This window comes from Eleutherodactylus coqui, chromosome 7, assembly GCF_035609145.1.
Source record: "Eleutherodactylus coqui strain aEleCoq1 chromosome 7, aEleCoq1.hap1, whole genome shotgun sequence".
In the NCBI taxonomy this organism is placed as follows: domain Eukaryota; kingdom Metazoa; phylum Chordata; class Amphibia; order Anura; family Eleutherodactylidae; genus Eleutherodactylus; species Eleutherodactylus coqui.
Window position 1 is genome coordinate 67,443,078 of NC_089843.1, and position 18,003 is coordinate 67,461,080.

An 18,003-nucleotide genomic window follows, 5' to 3' on the forward strand; every position below is an offset into this window, starting at 1 on the left:
ATTTACGCCGCGTAAATTCACGGCAAAAATCCGCTGCGTTGCCCGCTGCTATTAGGTTCTATTGAACCTAATAGCTGAATGCTCACGATGCGGAATTCCGCACCGTGAAATCTCCCGTCCTCACCCGCGGCATGCTCTATTTGCTTCGGGTGTACGCGCTGACGGCTTCCATTGCAGTCAATGGAAGCCGTCCGTTCACGCTATCTCCCGCTGTAACACAGCGGAAGATAGCGTGAAAACGCTTTCCCGCCTACCGCCGGCGTGTCACGTGACACGGCCGGCCGCGTAATGTGACGCGGTGGGCGTGTCACATGACGCGACGGCGGTGGGCGGGGAAGCGTCGTCACGCTATCTTCCGCTGGTAAGTATGGGGTCTCTGGGGGGCGCCGTGACGGGCTTCACTGCGGAATATTCCGCGGCGGAGCCCGTCACACTCGTGTGAAGCCGGCCTAAGGAAGAGCTGTCAGTCTTGAGTATGTTTGTTTTTTTTTTTTTTTCTTCTGAAATGCAACAGCATTACCGAATAAAACATAAATGGGCATATTTGTCCCGTGTTCCTACTGCCCCCGGTTCAGGTAGGTTCCTCAGAATACGTAATCCAATAGTTGATCAGCTCGAGTCCGCTACCTGTGACCTGGCCGATCAACTGGTTGCTCCTAGCGCGGTGGAATGGCTGGAACTGCAAGCGCAGCTGTCATTGATTTTAATGGGGGCTGTGCCTGCAGTTACCGGCGTCAGACACTATACAGGGTTAGAGCCATTAGTTTTCACTCCATACCCTGTGTGGCGCTGATCGGCCATGATCCTGTGTGGCACACTCCAGCTGATCAGCTGTTGATGACTTTTCTTGAGGATGGCTCATCAGAAGTATTTGCCGGTAACATCTGCCGCTGAATGTGTGTTATGATCAGCACAAATATCAGATTTTCAGTAGATCGCACCACATTTCCTTGTATCTGCCAGCGGTTTCCTATCTCCAAAACAGGATGCAGCCGTGTAATTAAGTAGAATTGCTTTTCGCAGAACTAGAAAATCTCCAGAACTAATCTTTTGGGAGCTGAAAAGGTGAAGAAACTGTCCGTCACACAGCTCTCCAATATATTCCTTTATGGGATAGAATGAAGGAGTTGTATTACCTTTTAGAACTGCCCGATGCGTTTCCATTAATGCTTTTTATTTTTTCCCCTAGTTTATTTTCATGCAGACAATATGCCTCTAACACTGACTTACTACTTTTTTCACTTTCCTTCCAGAGATGCAAGAAAGCGTCGGAGACACGAACAATGACACCGTTGGGCAGATTGTCAACTACATCATGAAAAATGAAGGTGCGTTTCACATCACGCAGGGTAAAGCAGATGTGTGTGTCTGCAAACTGACAACAATGGATGCGGTCACACAGGCTGCAAACTGTCAGATCCTTTCAGACATTTTCATCTGCATGCAGATTTAGCCCTGATAATTGGGCCAAATCTGCATGTGGCCGCTCAAATCTGCTGTGAAATAGCACCTTGTGAATAATGCCCAAGTCCTATACACTTTTAATCTACAGTAATGTGCAAAAGTTTTAGGCAGGTGTGGAAAAAATGCTTCAAAGTAAGAACGCTTTCAAAATTAGAAGTGTTAATAATAGTTTCTTTTTGTCAATTAGCAAAATGCAAAGTGAATGAAGAGAAATCTAAATCAAATCAATATTTGTCTTCAAAACAGCATCGATTCTTCTAGGCACTCTTGCGCACAGTTTTTGGAGGAACTCTGTAGGGATGGTAACTTCTTGAAGAACTAAGCACAGATCTTCTGTGGCTGTAGGCTTGCTCAGACTCTTCGGTCTCTTCATATAATCCGACCTAGGCAGACTGGATGATGAGCAGCCATATCATCACTTCCTGACCTGTACGCTGAAGGTAGTCCTTAATGACATTAGCTGTATATTTAGGCTTGTTGTCCTGCTGCAGAAAAAATTTGGAGCGACCAGGGCGCTTTTTATTTTTAAAACAATTCTTACCTTGCAGGATTTTTCCACCCCTGCCTAAAACATTTGCACAGAGCTGTGTACTTAAATGCATTGGTAAGGACTCCAGTTGTATGACTATTTGTGTTGAGGGCAATGGGGTTTCTTGAAGAGCCCATCGTACAGTTAGACTGGCACTGGAGTTGTACTCCTGTACAGATTATTCCAAAGCACAAGTGTTGTATTGCTATTGGAAATAGAAGGCATCCTGCTGCGCTGCAGCTAATGTGTCGGCCGCCCAGCGCTGGCCTCTGCGATTTAGCTTCATGAATTTCTTCATACTGTTAAGAGCTTTAGTAGTAGAAAATTAGCAGTTGGCACTTCTAAAGTGTATTAGAGATTTAGCATCAAATACAGGAAAAGATTAAAAAGGTCCGGCTTCCAGTTTGCGTTTTTTTTTTTTTTTTTCTTCAAACCCATTAAAATCAGTGGGGAAAAGAAGGGAAACATTTAATTCTATTTTAATCCAAAAATGGAACCGGGAGATGGAAAGTTCTACTGGAGGTGTGAACCAGCCTTTACCTGTTGTCGCTAGGGAAGGTAAGCCTGTGGTTTCTCGTATGAAGGTGAAGCATTGGGCTGTACATACACCACATACATTTCCATAACGTTTTGTTGTTTGCATCCTGCCGGTAATGACCAGATGTATTACACCTTTTCTTAGTAATCTGGATGCCATCTGTTTTGATTGTTTGCGTTTTTGTGAAATAGTCATGAATGTTTCTTGTGTTCATCAGTAATCCAACCTTATCTATCATCCAAATTATTTCCTTATAGGCTAGGTACACCTTTGCTCTCTCATCCATTCGTGTGCATTGTTGTAGGCAGCCTGTCACGACCCCACAGCACCGTAAACTAAGTGACACAGCCAGGTGAGGTGGTTTTAAAACTTGAACTGCAGGAACCAGAGACCAGGTGAGTTTTAAAAATGCCTCATCCGGTTCTGCCATGTCCCCTAGCAGCACCGAAAAGGTATGGTCCTGTTAGACGCGACGATTCTCGCTGGAACGAGTGAGTGCCGTTGCCGCTCACTTGTTTTCACTCGTGCATCCTGTTTAGACAGGCCAATGCATCGTAGGCTCTTTCAAATGCAGATCTTTTAGAATTCTTCATAAGCGAATAAAAGGGACTGAACAATTGCTGTTTAAACCGACCGATAAGCAAATGAGCCAACGATGATTTCTATGCCTGCATAAAATGAGCGACGAACGGAAAGTAAACCATTCTTGATCAGCGTCCAGTCGTTGTCTGCGTTTAGACTGAACGATTATCCTTCTCTTTTGCTTCTTTGAACTATTTTATTTTAACTATAATCGTTACGTCTAAAACCGCCTTTAGTTTCTGGCGCTGTGCGGACGTGACGAGTTCCTTTTAATGGTTAAAGCTCCCAGACTATAAAAGGAAGTATTATTCAGGTGTAAGTTTATACAAGAACAAGTTGGTCATTAACTTTTTTGTTGAGACATTGAAGGTGAGTTTCTTCTATTGTTTAGTGGTGAGTAAAGGCCCTTTTAGACACAACGAGAATCTCTCAAAAATTGCTCAAAGCCGTCTTTTGCGCGATTCTCGTTCTGTCTAAATGCAGGGATATTGTGCCGTGTTCGTGCACGAGTCGTTAAGCGCTGAATTCTAGTGTGCTAGAATTGAGCGATCAGCTGTTATCAGCTGGCTGCGCTGATAAGATTCTCTGTGCCTGTGTCCTGCTGTCAGTTCACAGTGGGGACACTGGCAGTCAGAGAGGAGAATACTACAGCGGTTTGCTTATGCAAAGCAGCTGTATTCTTCTATTAGTGGTAGCAACTGTGTCCCGCTCTGCCTGCATAGCTCTATTGTAGCTAATTAGCTACTATAAAGTATGCAATGATGATTGCTCAAAACTGTAGATGCGGCTTTAACCCCTTAACGACCAGCCCATAGTGTTTTTACATCCTGCCCAAGTGGGCTTTAATCTCTGAGGATGTAAAAACATGTGTCCTGCAGAGAATAAAGCCCCTCAGGCTCTGGACGTGACAGTTCCATGCTGTCGGTGCCCGCAGGTAGCAGACAGCATGAAGCTGTCATCCCGGGCTGCAGGGACACCCCCCCTTGCAATGCGATTGGCGCTATCCAATCGATAGCGCCGTTCGCATAAAAGTTTTTAAAAAATTAAAGATCCGGCTGCCCTGATGGGTCGGATCCATCAGGGCAGCTGAAATTACTTACCCCCGTCCGCCGCACTGCTCCCCGCTCTCCTGGTCCTCCGGGCCCCGAAGCCGGCCTTCTGCGCATGCGCGCCAGGCGGCATTACGTCAGCCGCATGCGCAGAAGGGCTGGCGGCCCAGGAAATTTAAGATCTCCTGGCTCCCGGCTCTTGTAGGTAGCCCGGAGGCAGGAGATGTCAGCGGGGACCGCGGAAAAGTGAAGCAAGAAGTAAAAAAAGGAAAAGTTTCACCTCCCCTCATGGATCGGATCCATGAGGGAAGGTGAAAATACTCACCCTGCTTCCTCCATGTCCTCTGGACGGTCTCGGGACCCTCCGCTGGCTTCTGTGCATGCGCCAATGTGGCGCACATGCGCAAAAGGCTGGCGAGCCCGGCAAATTCAAAACCTCCCTGCACCCGGCTGTCAGATAGCCGAGTGCAGGGAGATGTGACTGGGGACCGCTGTATGCGGTTTCCAGTCATATGATCATCGTTATCCATCGGATAACGGTGATCATATAAAGTTAAAAAGTAAAAAAAAAAAAAAAAGTTAAAAGTTAAAAAAAAGTTTAAAAAGTTAGTTTCCTCTCCCCTTATGGATCGTATCCGTAAAGGGGGATGAAATTACATACCCAAGGTCCCCGGATTTGTTCCTTGATGGGATGTTGATCCGTGGACCTTACCCCAGCTTCAGCACATGCGCCCGTCAGTATGATGGCGGACGCATGCGCAAAAGTGAAAGATTGCCCAAGAAATTTAAAATCTCCCTGCTGCTGGCTACCAAAGGTAGCCAAGAGCCTGGAGATGTCACGGGGAGCCGCGGTATGCGGTTACTGGTCACGTGATCGCCCTTATCCAATGCATAATGGCGATCGCGTAAAAGTTTTTAAAAAAGTGGAAGTTTCATCTCCCCTCACCGATGCAATCGGTGAGAGGAGATGAAACATCTTCTCGGAGGCTTCCGCATTTGAATCCAGATGCGATTATCCTCCATGGATCCTGCCGGCTACTGGGTATGCGCCCGCCGGCAAAATGCCGGACACATTCGCAGGAGCCGGGGAGCCCAGCAAATTTTAAATCTCCTTGCTCCCAGCGACCGACGGTCGCTGAGTGCTTGGAGCAGTGACCGGAGGCCTCGTTGAGCGGTCCCCGGTCACGTGATAAAGTAGCGAACTAACATTAGGCCGGTCACGCATGACCGGAGAGGAGTTGCGGGTTCTGCATGCGCTGGATCAGCATTAATCCACGGATCAATCACATGCATTGGATTACACAATTCCCCCCAATTAGCGGGTCGGAATTACGTAATCCACTCGCAGAAACAGAACACAGCATGCTATATTTTACCGCGGATATCCGCGACCTAGAGCCCATTGTGCTCTACGACCACGGATATTCTCGCAGCCCATGTGCAAATACATTGTGTACGGGCTGCGGGTACCCGGGTCATCTCTAAGCGACGGCGCGGGAAATCAAAACAAAAAACGGTGTACTGCGCATGACCGCCTGTGTGAGTAGGCAGTTATGCGCAGTACATTACGTGGCCGTACGCAGGGTCACAGCCGGGCTCACAGCTGGAATCCGCTGTGGACCTCCGCAAGCGGATTCTGCATACGGCCGTGTGAGCCCGGCGTTATTCAGATCGCTACCTGTAACCCGTAATTTACAAGAAGCCCCGGGAACGCTCGCCTACAGGCAGTTCCAGGAGCAGCTTGTTGAGCACCTTCTGTGTGAGGCCGCCGCACCGCAGCAAGATTACAAAGTCTCACAGAGCGCCACTTTTTTACATCCCATCCCTGCCGCTGAGGTCACGAAATACCCCAAAAAAAGCGAGAGAGGAGGGGGAATACCCGGTTTTCTTGCCCCATATGCCCATCCCAACCAGCCTCCGTAATTACCCCTGTCTTCGGACATAAAACGCAGTTTATATTATTACCTTTATCTAATATTTAGGGAATGCCAAAAAATATGGATGGCGCGCGCGGGGGGGGATTATTTTTAGGAAGTCAATTTTTTTTCCGTATAAGTGGGCAATGGGGCCTGGAATTTATTCAGTTGTACCATGAAATCCAGCAAGCATTCCCTCCATTATGGGTGGGCCTAGCCATGTGTCCTATAAGTAGATTAGGGCCACAATGGGTATGTTTCTGAACACAGGACAAACGGGGGTATCCATTTTGGGGTGAACATCTTCATTCCTATGTACACTGTACAAAAAAACTGGTTTTAAATTGACAAAATTGCCAAAAAAATGAAAATCGTAACTTTTTCCTTCTGCTTTGCTTAGATTCATTCAAATACTATGGGGTCAAAATACACAGTACACCCCTATATGAATTTGTTAAGGGGTCTGGTTTTCAAAATGGGGTCATTTGTGGGGGTTCTCTATCGTTTTGGCCGCTCAATGGCTCTACAAGTGGGCAATGGGGCCTGGAATTTATTCCGTTGTACCCTGAAATCCAACAGATGCTCCTTCCATTATAGGCCTAGCCATGTTTCCTTTAAGTAGATTAGGGCCACAATTGGTATGTTTCTGAACACGGGACAAACGGGGATATCCATTTTGGGGTGAACGTCTTCATTCCTATGTACACTGTACAAAAAAAACCTGTTTTTAAATTGACACAATTGCCAAAAAAATAAAAATCATAATTTTTCCTTCTGCTTGGCTTAGATTCATTCAAAAACTGTGAAGTCAAAAAAGTCATCGTACCACTAGATAAATTCGTTAAGGGGTCATTTGTGGGGGTTCTCCATTGTTTTGGTCACTCAAGAGCTCTACAAGTGTGCAATAGGGCCTAAATCTCCTTCAAGCAACATTTCTGTTCCGAAAGCCAACGGTTGCTCCTTTCATTTTGGGCCCCGTTGTGCATCCAGACATATGATTATGGCCACAATGGGTATGTTTCTGAGCACAGGACAAACAGGGGTATCCCATTTTGGGGTGCAAGTCTTCATTCATATATATGCTGTACAAAAAAAAACCTTTTAAAATGACAGAATTACCAAAAAAATGAAAATTGTAATTTTTTTCCTTCGGCTTGCCTTAGATTCATTTAAAAACTGTGAAGTCAAAAAAGTCATTGTACCCCTAGATAAATTTGTTAAGGAGTCTACTTTTCAAAATGGGGTCACTTCTTGGGGTTCTCCATCGTTTTGGTCACTCAATGGCTCTACAAGTGTGCAATAGGGCCTAAATCTCCTTCAAGCAAAATTTCTGTTCCGAAAGCCATCGGTTGCTCCTTTCATTTTGGGCCCCATTGTGCATACAGATGTAATACTAGGGCCACAATGGGTATGTTTCGGAGCACGGGACAAACAGGCTTATCCATTCTGGGGTGCAAATCCTCATTTTCATGTGTACTATAGAAAAAAGTCCTGTCTTTAAAATGACATATTTGCAAAAATATGAAATTTTAGTTTTTCTCTTCTAAATTGCATTGACTCCTGAAAAAAAACTGTGAGGATAAAATACTCATGACACCCCTCAGTGAGTACGTTAGGGGGTAGTTTTTAAAATGGGGTGACTTGGGGTATCTATCATTTTGAACCTATGAGCCTTTCCAATCTTAGCTTGGTGTAGGAAAACAGTGTTCCTCAAAATGCTGAAAAGAAAAGTAACGTTAAACTTGTAAGTCTCCTAAATGGTTAAAAAAAAAACGAAAGTTTTTCCAATGTGCGCCCAAAATAAACGGATGGAAATATGTATCTTAGCAAAAATTTCTATATTATGTTTGCACATATTTGAGATATTGCAGTTGGAAATGTGAAAAAAATGACACTTTTAATAAATAAACACAAATTCTTTCGTTTTTTTTCCCTTCTAAATGAAGTACAAATGTGGTGAAAAAACAAAGTCAGAATTGCTTGGATATGTAAAACCTTTCTGGTGTTTTTCCATGTTAAAGTGACACATGTCAGATTTGCTAAATTTGTCTGGTCATTAAGGCGCAAACAGGCTTGGTCACTAAGGGGTTAAAATAGACTTAAACTATAGTAAATACCCCTCAATTTCTGCTGGAAAAAAAGGATGTGGGCCATAACAGTATAAACCCATTAAGGCCCTATAGATCATTAAGGCTATCTCAATGTAGCCTTTCTTTGGTGTTAGAGCTTGTGTTTTATTCTAGTGTGAGGAGAATGGAGTGAATATAAGCTGCTCCTTTCAGCGGCTTACGTTCTCCAGATTCCTCACCCACATGCCTCTTATCCAGCTTGGTGTAAACTTTCTGCCAGTCTAAAAATATTCTTAACCCTTTCCAATCCAATTTGTATCCTGGTTTTCCTAGGGGGCTTACTCTTTTTCTGCCGTTATACAACAGCGCTCTCTGCTGGCTAAACGTTGGATAGGCTCCGACAGCAGAGAGGCTGGCAATATACAGTAAACCCCGACGGACGTCTTCCAACATCGGAGCTGTACAGCCTTAAATCATAATGTCTTAAGAGGTCAGACTGTGGATTAGAAAGGGTTAAAGGGAATAAATTCCATATTTTTTACTAATGAAAACTAGACCGTGAAACTACTTATTTCCTTTTTTTTCTGCTGTTGTAGATTTTTATTTATTTTTCTAACTTTTTTTTTTTTTTTTTTTTTTTAAATTCTATTGTCTGTAGACAACTATGGCGTTGGCCGTATTACCTTTGCATCAGAGAGAGGTTTATGGCAGTATTTAGAAAGAGGCCTTTATATAGCAGCTTAATTGTCTGTTCACAAGATGGACAGGAGCTGACTCGTTGACTTCTATGGGAGAATATTCCAGGCATGTTCTGTGACCTGTACAAATGTTACTGTGCTGGGAGGGGGTGATCTTGTGTTATCTGTATATAGGTGTCACCTTTCATTGTAATTCTGTCTGTGATGATCTTGAGATGATGAGAGCTGCAGAACTGGAAGTGTCAGACGGTTAGGCTTAGCGGTCAGTGTGAAAACTGCAGGATTTGGGGATTTTTATTTTTTTTTAATCTATAGATTGTGACATTGAAAATTAGAAATGTGTATATATTGAACATAGAAAATAAACAGTTATATAAATCAATTTTTGATTAAATGAGCCTCCAGCAGAGGGCAGCACAGACGCTGGTACTTGATCCTTTACATAACAATGCCCAGGCCTCTAGTCTACAGTCAGCAGTTTGTATACAGTGGAAGACCAGGTAGAAGCATGATACTTTTTGGTCTCCTAGCTGGTCTTGCATCACTTTGACCATTGTACCGCCCAGCGTACTGCCGGAGTGTCTGTGCTTTATGTCAGGTCCCTCAGGAGAATGAAGGTGCAAAGCTTATTTCTTCATCTGGCCCCCAACTTGACTGCAGAAGCCGTTGTATTGAACCTGTACTTGTATCTCCATACTGTTGTAAAAAGTCGTCATTGTCATTCGCTGGGAATATAGTTGCTGATAGCGTCTACTTATACACCTGACTGGATCGAGGGTTTTTGTTAATTTTCTGCTGTAGAATTGGACGGAGAATGGGCAGGGAATATGCTGCTTTACTACAGTTTTTTTTTTTTTTTTTTGGCCTTTGGCCCCACCTTTTGCGGTGAACTTTTCCTCTAGTAATTGTATTTATAGCAACTCCCTAATATCTGTTGTTGGAGCCGCTCCCTTTGTGTGGGTCTTATAAAGGAACATAGAAGCCACATGTGTCATATTCCCTGCAGACATCTGTGCACTGACCTCGCCCGTAATTATTTATGCTGGCACTTGGGTGACTTCGGTCTGCTTCAGTGTAAACGTGTTAGGGAATTTATGTGCTCAGGAAGGAGTCAATAATCTGTCAGTGTTTCCCAACTCCAGTCCTCATGGATCCCCAGCAGGTCCTGTTCTCTGGATTTCCTCAGTATTGCACAGGTGATGTAATTATTGTCGGTGCCTCAGACATTGCTACAGGTGTTCTTACTATAGGATATCCTCAAGACATGACTTGCTGGTGGGGTGCCCCGAGGACTGGAGTTGGGAAACGTTGATCTATGTACATTCAGGTGTATACGTTTGTGTATGGGTGTATACATTTGTTGAGGTGGCCTAGTTTCGTCAGAGCTATATCATAATTAGTGATGAGTGAACTTTTGAAATGTTCGGCTTGTTTCCTGAACTTTTGCAAAAAGTTTGGTTCAGTCCCAACTAGTTTCAACTGAACCTGGAAGCTCACAATAACCCTAAAAGTAGTAAAAAACGTGGTCTAAAAGCCCTGTAGAATCGGTGTGGTATACAGGGCTCCTATAGCTCTGAAGGCTTATTCAGACAACCGTATATCGGCTGGGTTTTCACGCCAAGCCGATATACGGTGTCCTCGTCTACAGGAAGGGGGGGGGGGGGGAGGATGGAAGAGCCGGGAGCAGGAACTGAGCTCCCGCCCCCTCTCCACCCCTTGCTGCCACTATTTACAATAGAAGAAGGGGTGGAGGGGGCGGAGCTATGTAACAATGCTTAGCTCCGCCCCTCCCATTGCAAATAGGGGCGGGGAAGGGGCGAGAGCTCAGTACCTGCTCCTGGCTCTTCCATCCTCTCCCCCCCCCCCCCCCCCCCCCCCGCCTGCAGACAAGGATACCGTATATCGGCTCAGTGTGAAAACGCAGTGGCTATACGGTCATCTGAATAAGCCCTTAGACAGTGTTATACACAAGTGTTCAAGACTAGTGAGGAGCGAACTGAACCAGTGGAGCTTTGCTAAAAGTTCAGTTTGACAGGAATCCGAACCAAGCTTTAAGCAGAGTTCAACCCAAAACGTAGTTCTATTGGTTTGGGTCGCTCAGCACTAATTATGATGGATGACTGAAGAGGTTTTACACCCCTGGTGGGTGCGTTTTGAATTTATTACTTGCTCTTATTTATCTATTTGTCTTATAATATCAATTTATTTGTCTCTGCAGCAAATGCTGATGTCCTCAAAGCCATGGTAGACACTTCCGGGGTGGGAGATAACAGCATGTTTGATCCAGAGAGGTAAGGTTGTATTTAAAAGATTTTGCTTTTTTTTTTAATCAATGTGCTTTTTTAAATGAAGGCTTTTTGTAATCTGTTTTCATTGAACATCTGATTGCCATGCTTGTATTGTTTTCCAAGGCACTGCAGACTAGAGAACAGAAATCTTACCAAATTCTGTAACAGTAAACTGACTGACTCCTCCCCTGTTATGAGTGTGCATTCACTGCCTTTCCCCTAAGCTATTACAGAGTGCGGTATGACAGAGTGGAGAAAGCTAATATTACACATTACGTAGCGCTCAATTAGCGCTATGTAATGCACAGAGATTGCGGCCGGCGATCTTGTGACCGCCGGTGTTACGTGACCCCCAGCAGTCACATGAACGCCAAGCCGGGAGTCTGCACCTTGGGCGGACCTATTTACCTGTCCGGCGTCTTCCGCATTCTCCCTTCTGCCTCCCGGCCTGGCGATCATGTGACTGCTGCGTGCCACCTGACCCCAGCAGTCACATGATCGCCGAGCCGGGAGGCAGAAGGGAGAATGCGGAAGACGCCGGACAGGTAAACAAGTCCCCCCACGGTGCAGTGAGCACCTGCACCCTCCTGAACTCTGTTAGTTCAGGAGGGTGCAGGGAAAATGTATTTTTTTCTCATCTATTCTCCCTTGCTCCAATTTATTTGGAGCTGGGTAGAACGGATGAGAAAAAATAATTGGATTGGAAAGGGTTAAAAGCAATGGCTTATCTAATTTGATGATCCTGGAGAATCCAGGTTACAACATCGCTGAACCTCCTCAGTGATGTTATCGACCATGATAACCTGTAAGGCCGCCTGCAGACGGGCGGGTCGGATCCGGCTGCGAGGATTCTCACCGCGGGACCCGACCCGAGCGCCTGCAGAGAGGAGTGCGTACTCGCCCACACCCGCGGCTCCGGCTGTTTGATGTGCCGGCGAGCCCCGCAGAGAAATAGAACATGCCGTGGTTTGTTTGCCGTGCGAGATTTCGCGCAGACAAACCGCAGCCGTCTGCCTAGGATTGCGTTTGCTAACGCAATTCTATGGCAACTTCCAAGGATGGAAATTCCGCGGGAAATCCTGCCCTGGAATTTCCGCCCGTCTGCAGGCGGCCTAAGGGATTGGAGCCATCTGCAGTTTCCCACACACCCGAATGGCCAGTAGCATCGCAAGGAAAGCATAGGAGATGCAGCGACCTTCATTCTCAGGATCAGAGGATTCCCAAAGACATTCACCCCCACTGATCAGATAGTCATGGTGCATCCAGGTGATATGTTATTTTATAAAATGAGACCAACCCTTTAAGGGGATACAGAGGTTGTCAAGTATTAAAAATAAGTCTGCTTTAGTTCTGCAAAAAATTGCAAATGTAGTCAATCAGCTGATCAACTCGAGAGCTCGTTAGCAAAAGTGTCAACTTTCTTGGAGATTTATTTTAAAAGGGCTGCCGGCTGCTATAAAAGATCTGGCTGCTGCTCGGGGTATGACGATAAGCCCATAGCGCCTGTTGGTCCCTCTACATACCAGCGGCAATAATGTAACATATCAGCATGTAACTGGGATTAATGCTTGGGTAAGATGCCCTCGATGGCAGAGATGTGGGGGGGATTTCTCCAGTATTAATCTGTTGACCTGGTTGTATATAGCTAAAACTACAGAACACAGAAGAAACTTATACTAGACAAAGATAAGACAAAAGAAGATAAGAATGGAGAAAGTCCTTGAACAGTATTGTCACAGCCATCCTCCTCCTGAGCAATAGATCTGAGGATCTAATACCATTCCATTAAGCTAGGAGTTTGGTTATATCTCAGCAGTGGCAATCCTCCGCCTAATCAGGTTACCTGTAGTAAAGTGTAACAGCCCCTTCTTCAAGGAGGCGATTGACCTGGGTATGATGGAGAGTAAGGGTGGTTTCACATCTGTGTTGGAACCTCCGGTCAGAGGATCGGCCTCGGAATACTGGAAGAAAAAGCGTTGCATGCAGTGCATTTTCTTCTGTATAAAAGCACCAGCTAAGCGGAAACTGAATGGACCCCATTATAATCATTGGGGTCTGTCTGGCGCTGATTGGTTCCATCCTGAGATGACGCCATCCCCGAATGGAGCAGGAAAGCGGAACCCTCAGCACAGGTGTGAAACCACCGTAAGGCCATCTCTGGGGACCGTTGGGGATCAGTGAGACAAACCTTATTGTAGAGAGAATCGATGGCGAACCAGACGGGAGCAATTTTTCCACACTCCCACCGTATGTGAGCACGTGTGTCACGTGGTGTTCCACAGCGCCCCCGGAGGTGAAAGAGATCCTGGAGCGAAGCAAGTGCTCTGTACCATCTGGAAGGACTCGTCTAATTCTTCTCCTGTCATTTCTAGAGTATTGAGGATATATCTGTAAGAGTAGACACTTCAGCACCTTTATATTACTTGTCTTCTATTATGATATTCGGTCTGTGAAAGCCTGACTGCCGGCTGGTATTACAGTGAAGCACTATTGATTCCTCGTCTTTACTTGATTTTAAGTACTTTCTTTTGCTGTACTGTTTTTTTTGTTAAAAGGATCTTTAGTTACCTTAGATCTGGGGTGTGCGCACATATTACTTCACGTGTTACTGTGTCCTACATAATCATTGTTGCTGTGATGTAAACTGGGGTCCTGGTGCTGGATGGATGGGGGATTCAACAGGTTAATGGGCTGTTTTATCTCCTTTTTATATAGCTGGATGCTCCACTGCCACTCTGAATAGTGATTGTAAATCTTTCTTCTCCCAAAACTAATAAAAGGACCAGTAATGTCAACTGTCGCTTGTGTGTTTGTTTGTTTATTTTTTTTTAAAGGGAACCTGTCACCATTTTTACACCTATTAAACACTTTATATTGTTCTAGGTGATTAAAATGGGAATTTTCATGGTTTGCTAACCATGCAGGTCTAAGCATAGCTGTGAAATCAGAGGTTTAATTGTTCCCGCAATGCATGCAAATGATAGGTGATCGATCTGGTTGGGCGTACTGGACCATTAGCAATGAGCTATCCTGACTGTCTCAGGAGGCCTTGGTGCCTCCCCAAACATGCACCACTCTGTGCACGTCATCACCACCGCTGTCTAAATCTCGTGCAAGCACAGCTGATTTCATGAAGCTACACAATAGACACAGACGAACTGCGCATGCGCCAGTTACATTGCTTGCAGTGCATGCGCGAAATGTAGACTTTACCGACGATGACCTATGGTTGTGTTTGGGAAGGCACACAGGCCTCCCAAGAGGGTCAGGACAGCCCATCGCTGACGGTCCAACACGCCCACCGGACTGATCACGAATCGTAATTCCCATTGTTAGCAAAATAACTATGTAAATGCCCATTTTTATCAGCTGTCAAACGGTAAAGGGGGTTTAATAGCTGTAAAAGCGGTGACGGGTGCCCTTTAAATCCTTGTGTGACCACTGCTTCATTCACACAGCGGACTTCGGTTTACATGACGGGTGGTGGTCAAACTGATCCGTACCCCAGCGATCAAACGCTGATCACCGATCATTTATACAACACCTTTAACTCCCATTTCTTGGCCCGTTTCATATGTTAATGTAGTCGTATTCTCAATATTGATATGTGGTATATAGCAGCAGTATTGTAAAACCAAGGTACAACCACGCAGCGCTGCATGCTGATTTGCCATACAATATTTATTGTTGGACCATGTTTTTAATCTTGGCTTGTTTTTTCTTTGCTGCTCCTTTGGAAGACTTGGTAAGTCGTGATGGGAAGGAGAGCCGTGATGCCTCCTGTAAAAAGCAGGGGGCATATAGATATTTTATACCTACCTTGTTCTCTTTGTAGCCATGGGTAGTCCCGACCCGTTGTGACGCACATAAGTACTGTACAGTGTGGGTATATTGCTGCACACAATAACTGCACTTAGTCCCTATCATCTAATGCTCAATGCAGTCAGAAAATGAAAGGGCACTTCTGCCCCCTAGTGGATTTATTTTGGAAATGCAGAAACTGTTATGTCATTTCACATCTAGAATGGATTCTTTCAGCTAATGCTTTCTGCATGATCAGGATAGTGTAAAAGGGTTAGATTGTTCCAGAAATTTCAGTGTGGACTTTAGTTTTGCAATAATTTACTTTAAGAGCAGACACACACGAGTGCCTGAGCAAATACGCTCGACCAGCAACAAGGTTTTGCACGCGTCTGCGCATATTACTGTTATGTTTGCACGCAGGGCCAGTTGGCGCGCGACACACACTTTCCATGGAATTGAATGGCTATTAAAGACTTGAGGTCCAGCTGTGTTCTTTTCCTGCATTTTGCACATTTTCACCCTTTCCCTTGCATATTTGCAGACCTGCCATAGATTGCAAAAAGAGAGAAGGCCTTTATTTAAAAATTTGTTTAGTTTTTTGGACGTGCACGAAATATGCGCTCAAAACGCGCTTAGGAAAATGAGCCGTTTGACATCAGTGGGTTCTACTCTCTAGGCTTTGCGCACAAAAGCGTTCGCAAATACACTCGTTTAATGTCACCCTGAGGCTACCTACACACGAGCAAGTGCAATATCAGGTCAAGAAACGCAGCCCGATATTACGCTCGCCAGTGTGCGTTTTCACTGCGATGCAAGGCGTTTTTATGTCAAAATCTCCTCCCACCACTTCAGTAAAGTAGTGATCCTATACGCAAGTGTTCCATTGTTTTCAGTGGGAAACCTCGCTTTGCACTCGTGCTTATTGCATGCAGTGCGATGTGTGTTTGCCGTGGGTTTTGAAACTGCCTGGCCGCTGGCTCTTCCGCTGCGGCCGGCGCTCCCATAGTGGAGAGTGCGGCCGCAGCGGAAGAAGAAAAAAATGAACATTCTGCGGCCAACGGATCTGCGCCGCAGCGGCGGCTTTGACGCGGCAGATGTGCCATCCTGTGTGGACGAGATTTCTGAGAAATCTCGCCCACATGGCTGGCCAAACCCTGGATTAGCGGCTGCAGGTGGATTTGCCATGGCGAAATTTCCGCTGCAAATCCGCCCAGTGTGAACGCAGTCTAAGGCCGTCTGCAGACGGCCGGGTCAGATCCGGCTGCGAGAATTCTCGGAGCGGGACCCGACCCAAGCACTTGCAGAGAGCAGCGCGGAACTCACCCGCTCCAGCTCTTTCATGTGCCGGCGCATGCACAGAGCGGAGCCGGCGGCCGGGGAGTGACGTTTCTGTGCGGGGCTCACAGAAATAGAGCATGCCAGGGTTTGTTTTCTGCGCGTGCTTTCGCGCAGCCAAACTGCAGCCGTCTGCATAGGATTGCGTATTGTAATGCAATCCTATGCGGGCGTGTACAGGTGGAAATTCTGTGGGGAATCCCGCCGCGGTATTCCCGCCTGTCTGCAGGAGGCCTAAGAGTTAGAAAGGTCTTGGTCTACCCATGTGCTGCACATGATTGATACTAAACCTCTCATATATACCGCCCATGTACAGTAACTTCCTCTGATTTGTATTGGTCCAGCTGGTGACTTCTTATCTGTGCTGAAGTCTAGGTTTGTCCTTTTTGTACACGTCTACATCAGGGAACTACAAAAGAATTCAAATTCTGTTATTTCATCTCTTGAATTGTTTATGCTTCCAGTTAAGGAAGAATTCTGGTAATGCAGTTATACCGGTTTATTACTTGCAGTTTCCCTATATACAGATGTAGGTTCAATACTTTAAAGGGCTTGTTCGGTTACAAATCAAGGTCTTAAAATCTGTGCAAAGTCAGTTAAAACAATAGAACAAATGGGTACTTGCCCTTCACAGCTTCACTAGTCCAGCGCTACAGTCTTGCAATGCACCCAGTCTCAGACAGCGGACCTCAGGAGGCCGCAGCATCACCGCACCGTCTCCTGGCTTCAGCACTCATTTTGGATGCCAGAAGTTCTGAACTTTTAAAAACTTAATATTTAACCGGACATCCCCTTTAAATGCGCCACATACGCGTTGCTTCTGGCCTCCATGTCCCATCAGTGCCTATTCTACTGGTATTACTTCCCTTAATATGTAATCCCTGTCTTCCTGTATTCCACACTGTTCTAAGTAACAAGTAGCAAAAATAAACCTAAAAGCCCAGATCATTGATATACTGTATTCTCTTGGGCATTTCACCATTTCTCTAATTCCTCTCATTTCATTTTCTTCTAGCCCAATCACACCAACCACTCCTTTGACTCCTTCGTCTCCACTCAGTCCATCCTCTCCAGGTGAAACCCCATCTAAGCATTCTTGTCGTGGGAATCATTTTCACACTATTGGGGGAGTGGCTGACAAAAACGTCTGCAGTCGATGCACCAACAAACGCTGGAATTTTATGAAGTCTCCTCCGAAACAAAAAGAACCAAAGAAGTCCAGACAAGGAGCCGTCACGGTCCTTTCTGTGGGAAGGTAATCATGATCAGTTGCTTCATCTATGGGTCGTTCCACAAAAGGTCGTTATGTACACTGTAGAATAGAGTAAAGTGCAAGGAGTGCTGGCATTCAAACTCCTTGCCAACGTCCACTAGGTGGTGGTTGCTGTTTATGGATCCGTATGACCATATAAAACCCCTAAGTAGAATCCACCATCCAGTGGAGAGCGTTGGTGAAGCTTTGTTTAATTTGTAGTTACTTAATAAAATCCTCCAAAGAGTATGATAGGAAATTTTTTTTTTTTTTGCAGGCTTAATCTATTTCAAAATCTGATCCAAATCTTAAAAATCAATAAAATCAGTTTTCAAATTGCTATGTCAAAAGTAAATCTAGGCCATATGCAATGTTCAATCTTAAGACGCTTTTACACGGCACGATCACTGAATTGCGTGAAACTGAACAATAATTGTTCAGTGTAATCGCTGCCAGCGACTGAACGAAGAATGATAATT

At 45.3% G+C, this 18,003-nt stretch overlaps 2 protein-coding genes across 2 annotated transcripts in view; both read left to right on the forward strand.

Moving 5' to 3' along the window:
• Window positions 1–18,003, forward strand: part of RELL1 (RELT like 1) — a 55,426-nt gene that overhangs the window by 28,494 nt on the left and 8,929 nt on the right. The window contains exons 3-5 of the mRNA XM_066573205.1: window positions 1,254–1,328; window positions 11,064–11,136; window positions 17,288–17,527. Coding sequence (XP_066429302.1) covers window positions 1,254–1,328; window positions 11,064–11,136; window positions 17,288–17,527 — 388 coding nt within the window. The remainder of the gene's footprint in view (window positions 1–1,253; window positions 1,329–11,063; window positions 11,137–17,287; window positions 17,528–18,003) is intronic.
• The window catches only part of LOC136572538 (uncharacterized), a 249,188-nt gene that overhangs the window by 20,690 nt on the left and 210,495 nt on the right, over window positions 1–18,003 (forward strand). The window lies entirely within an intron of this gene.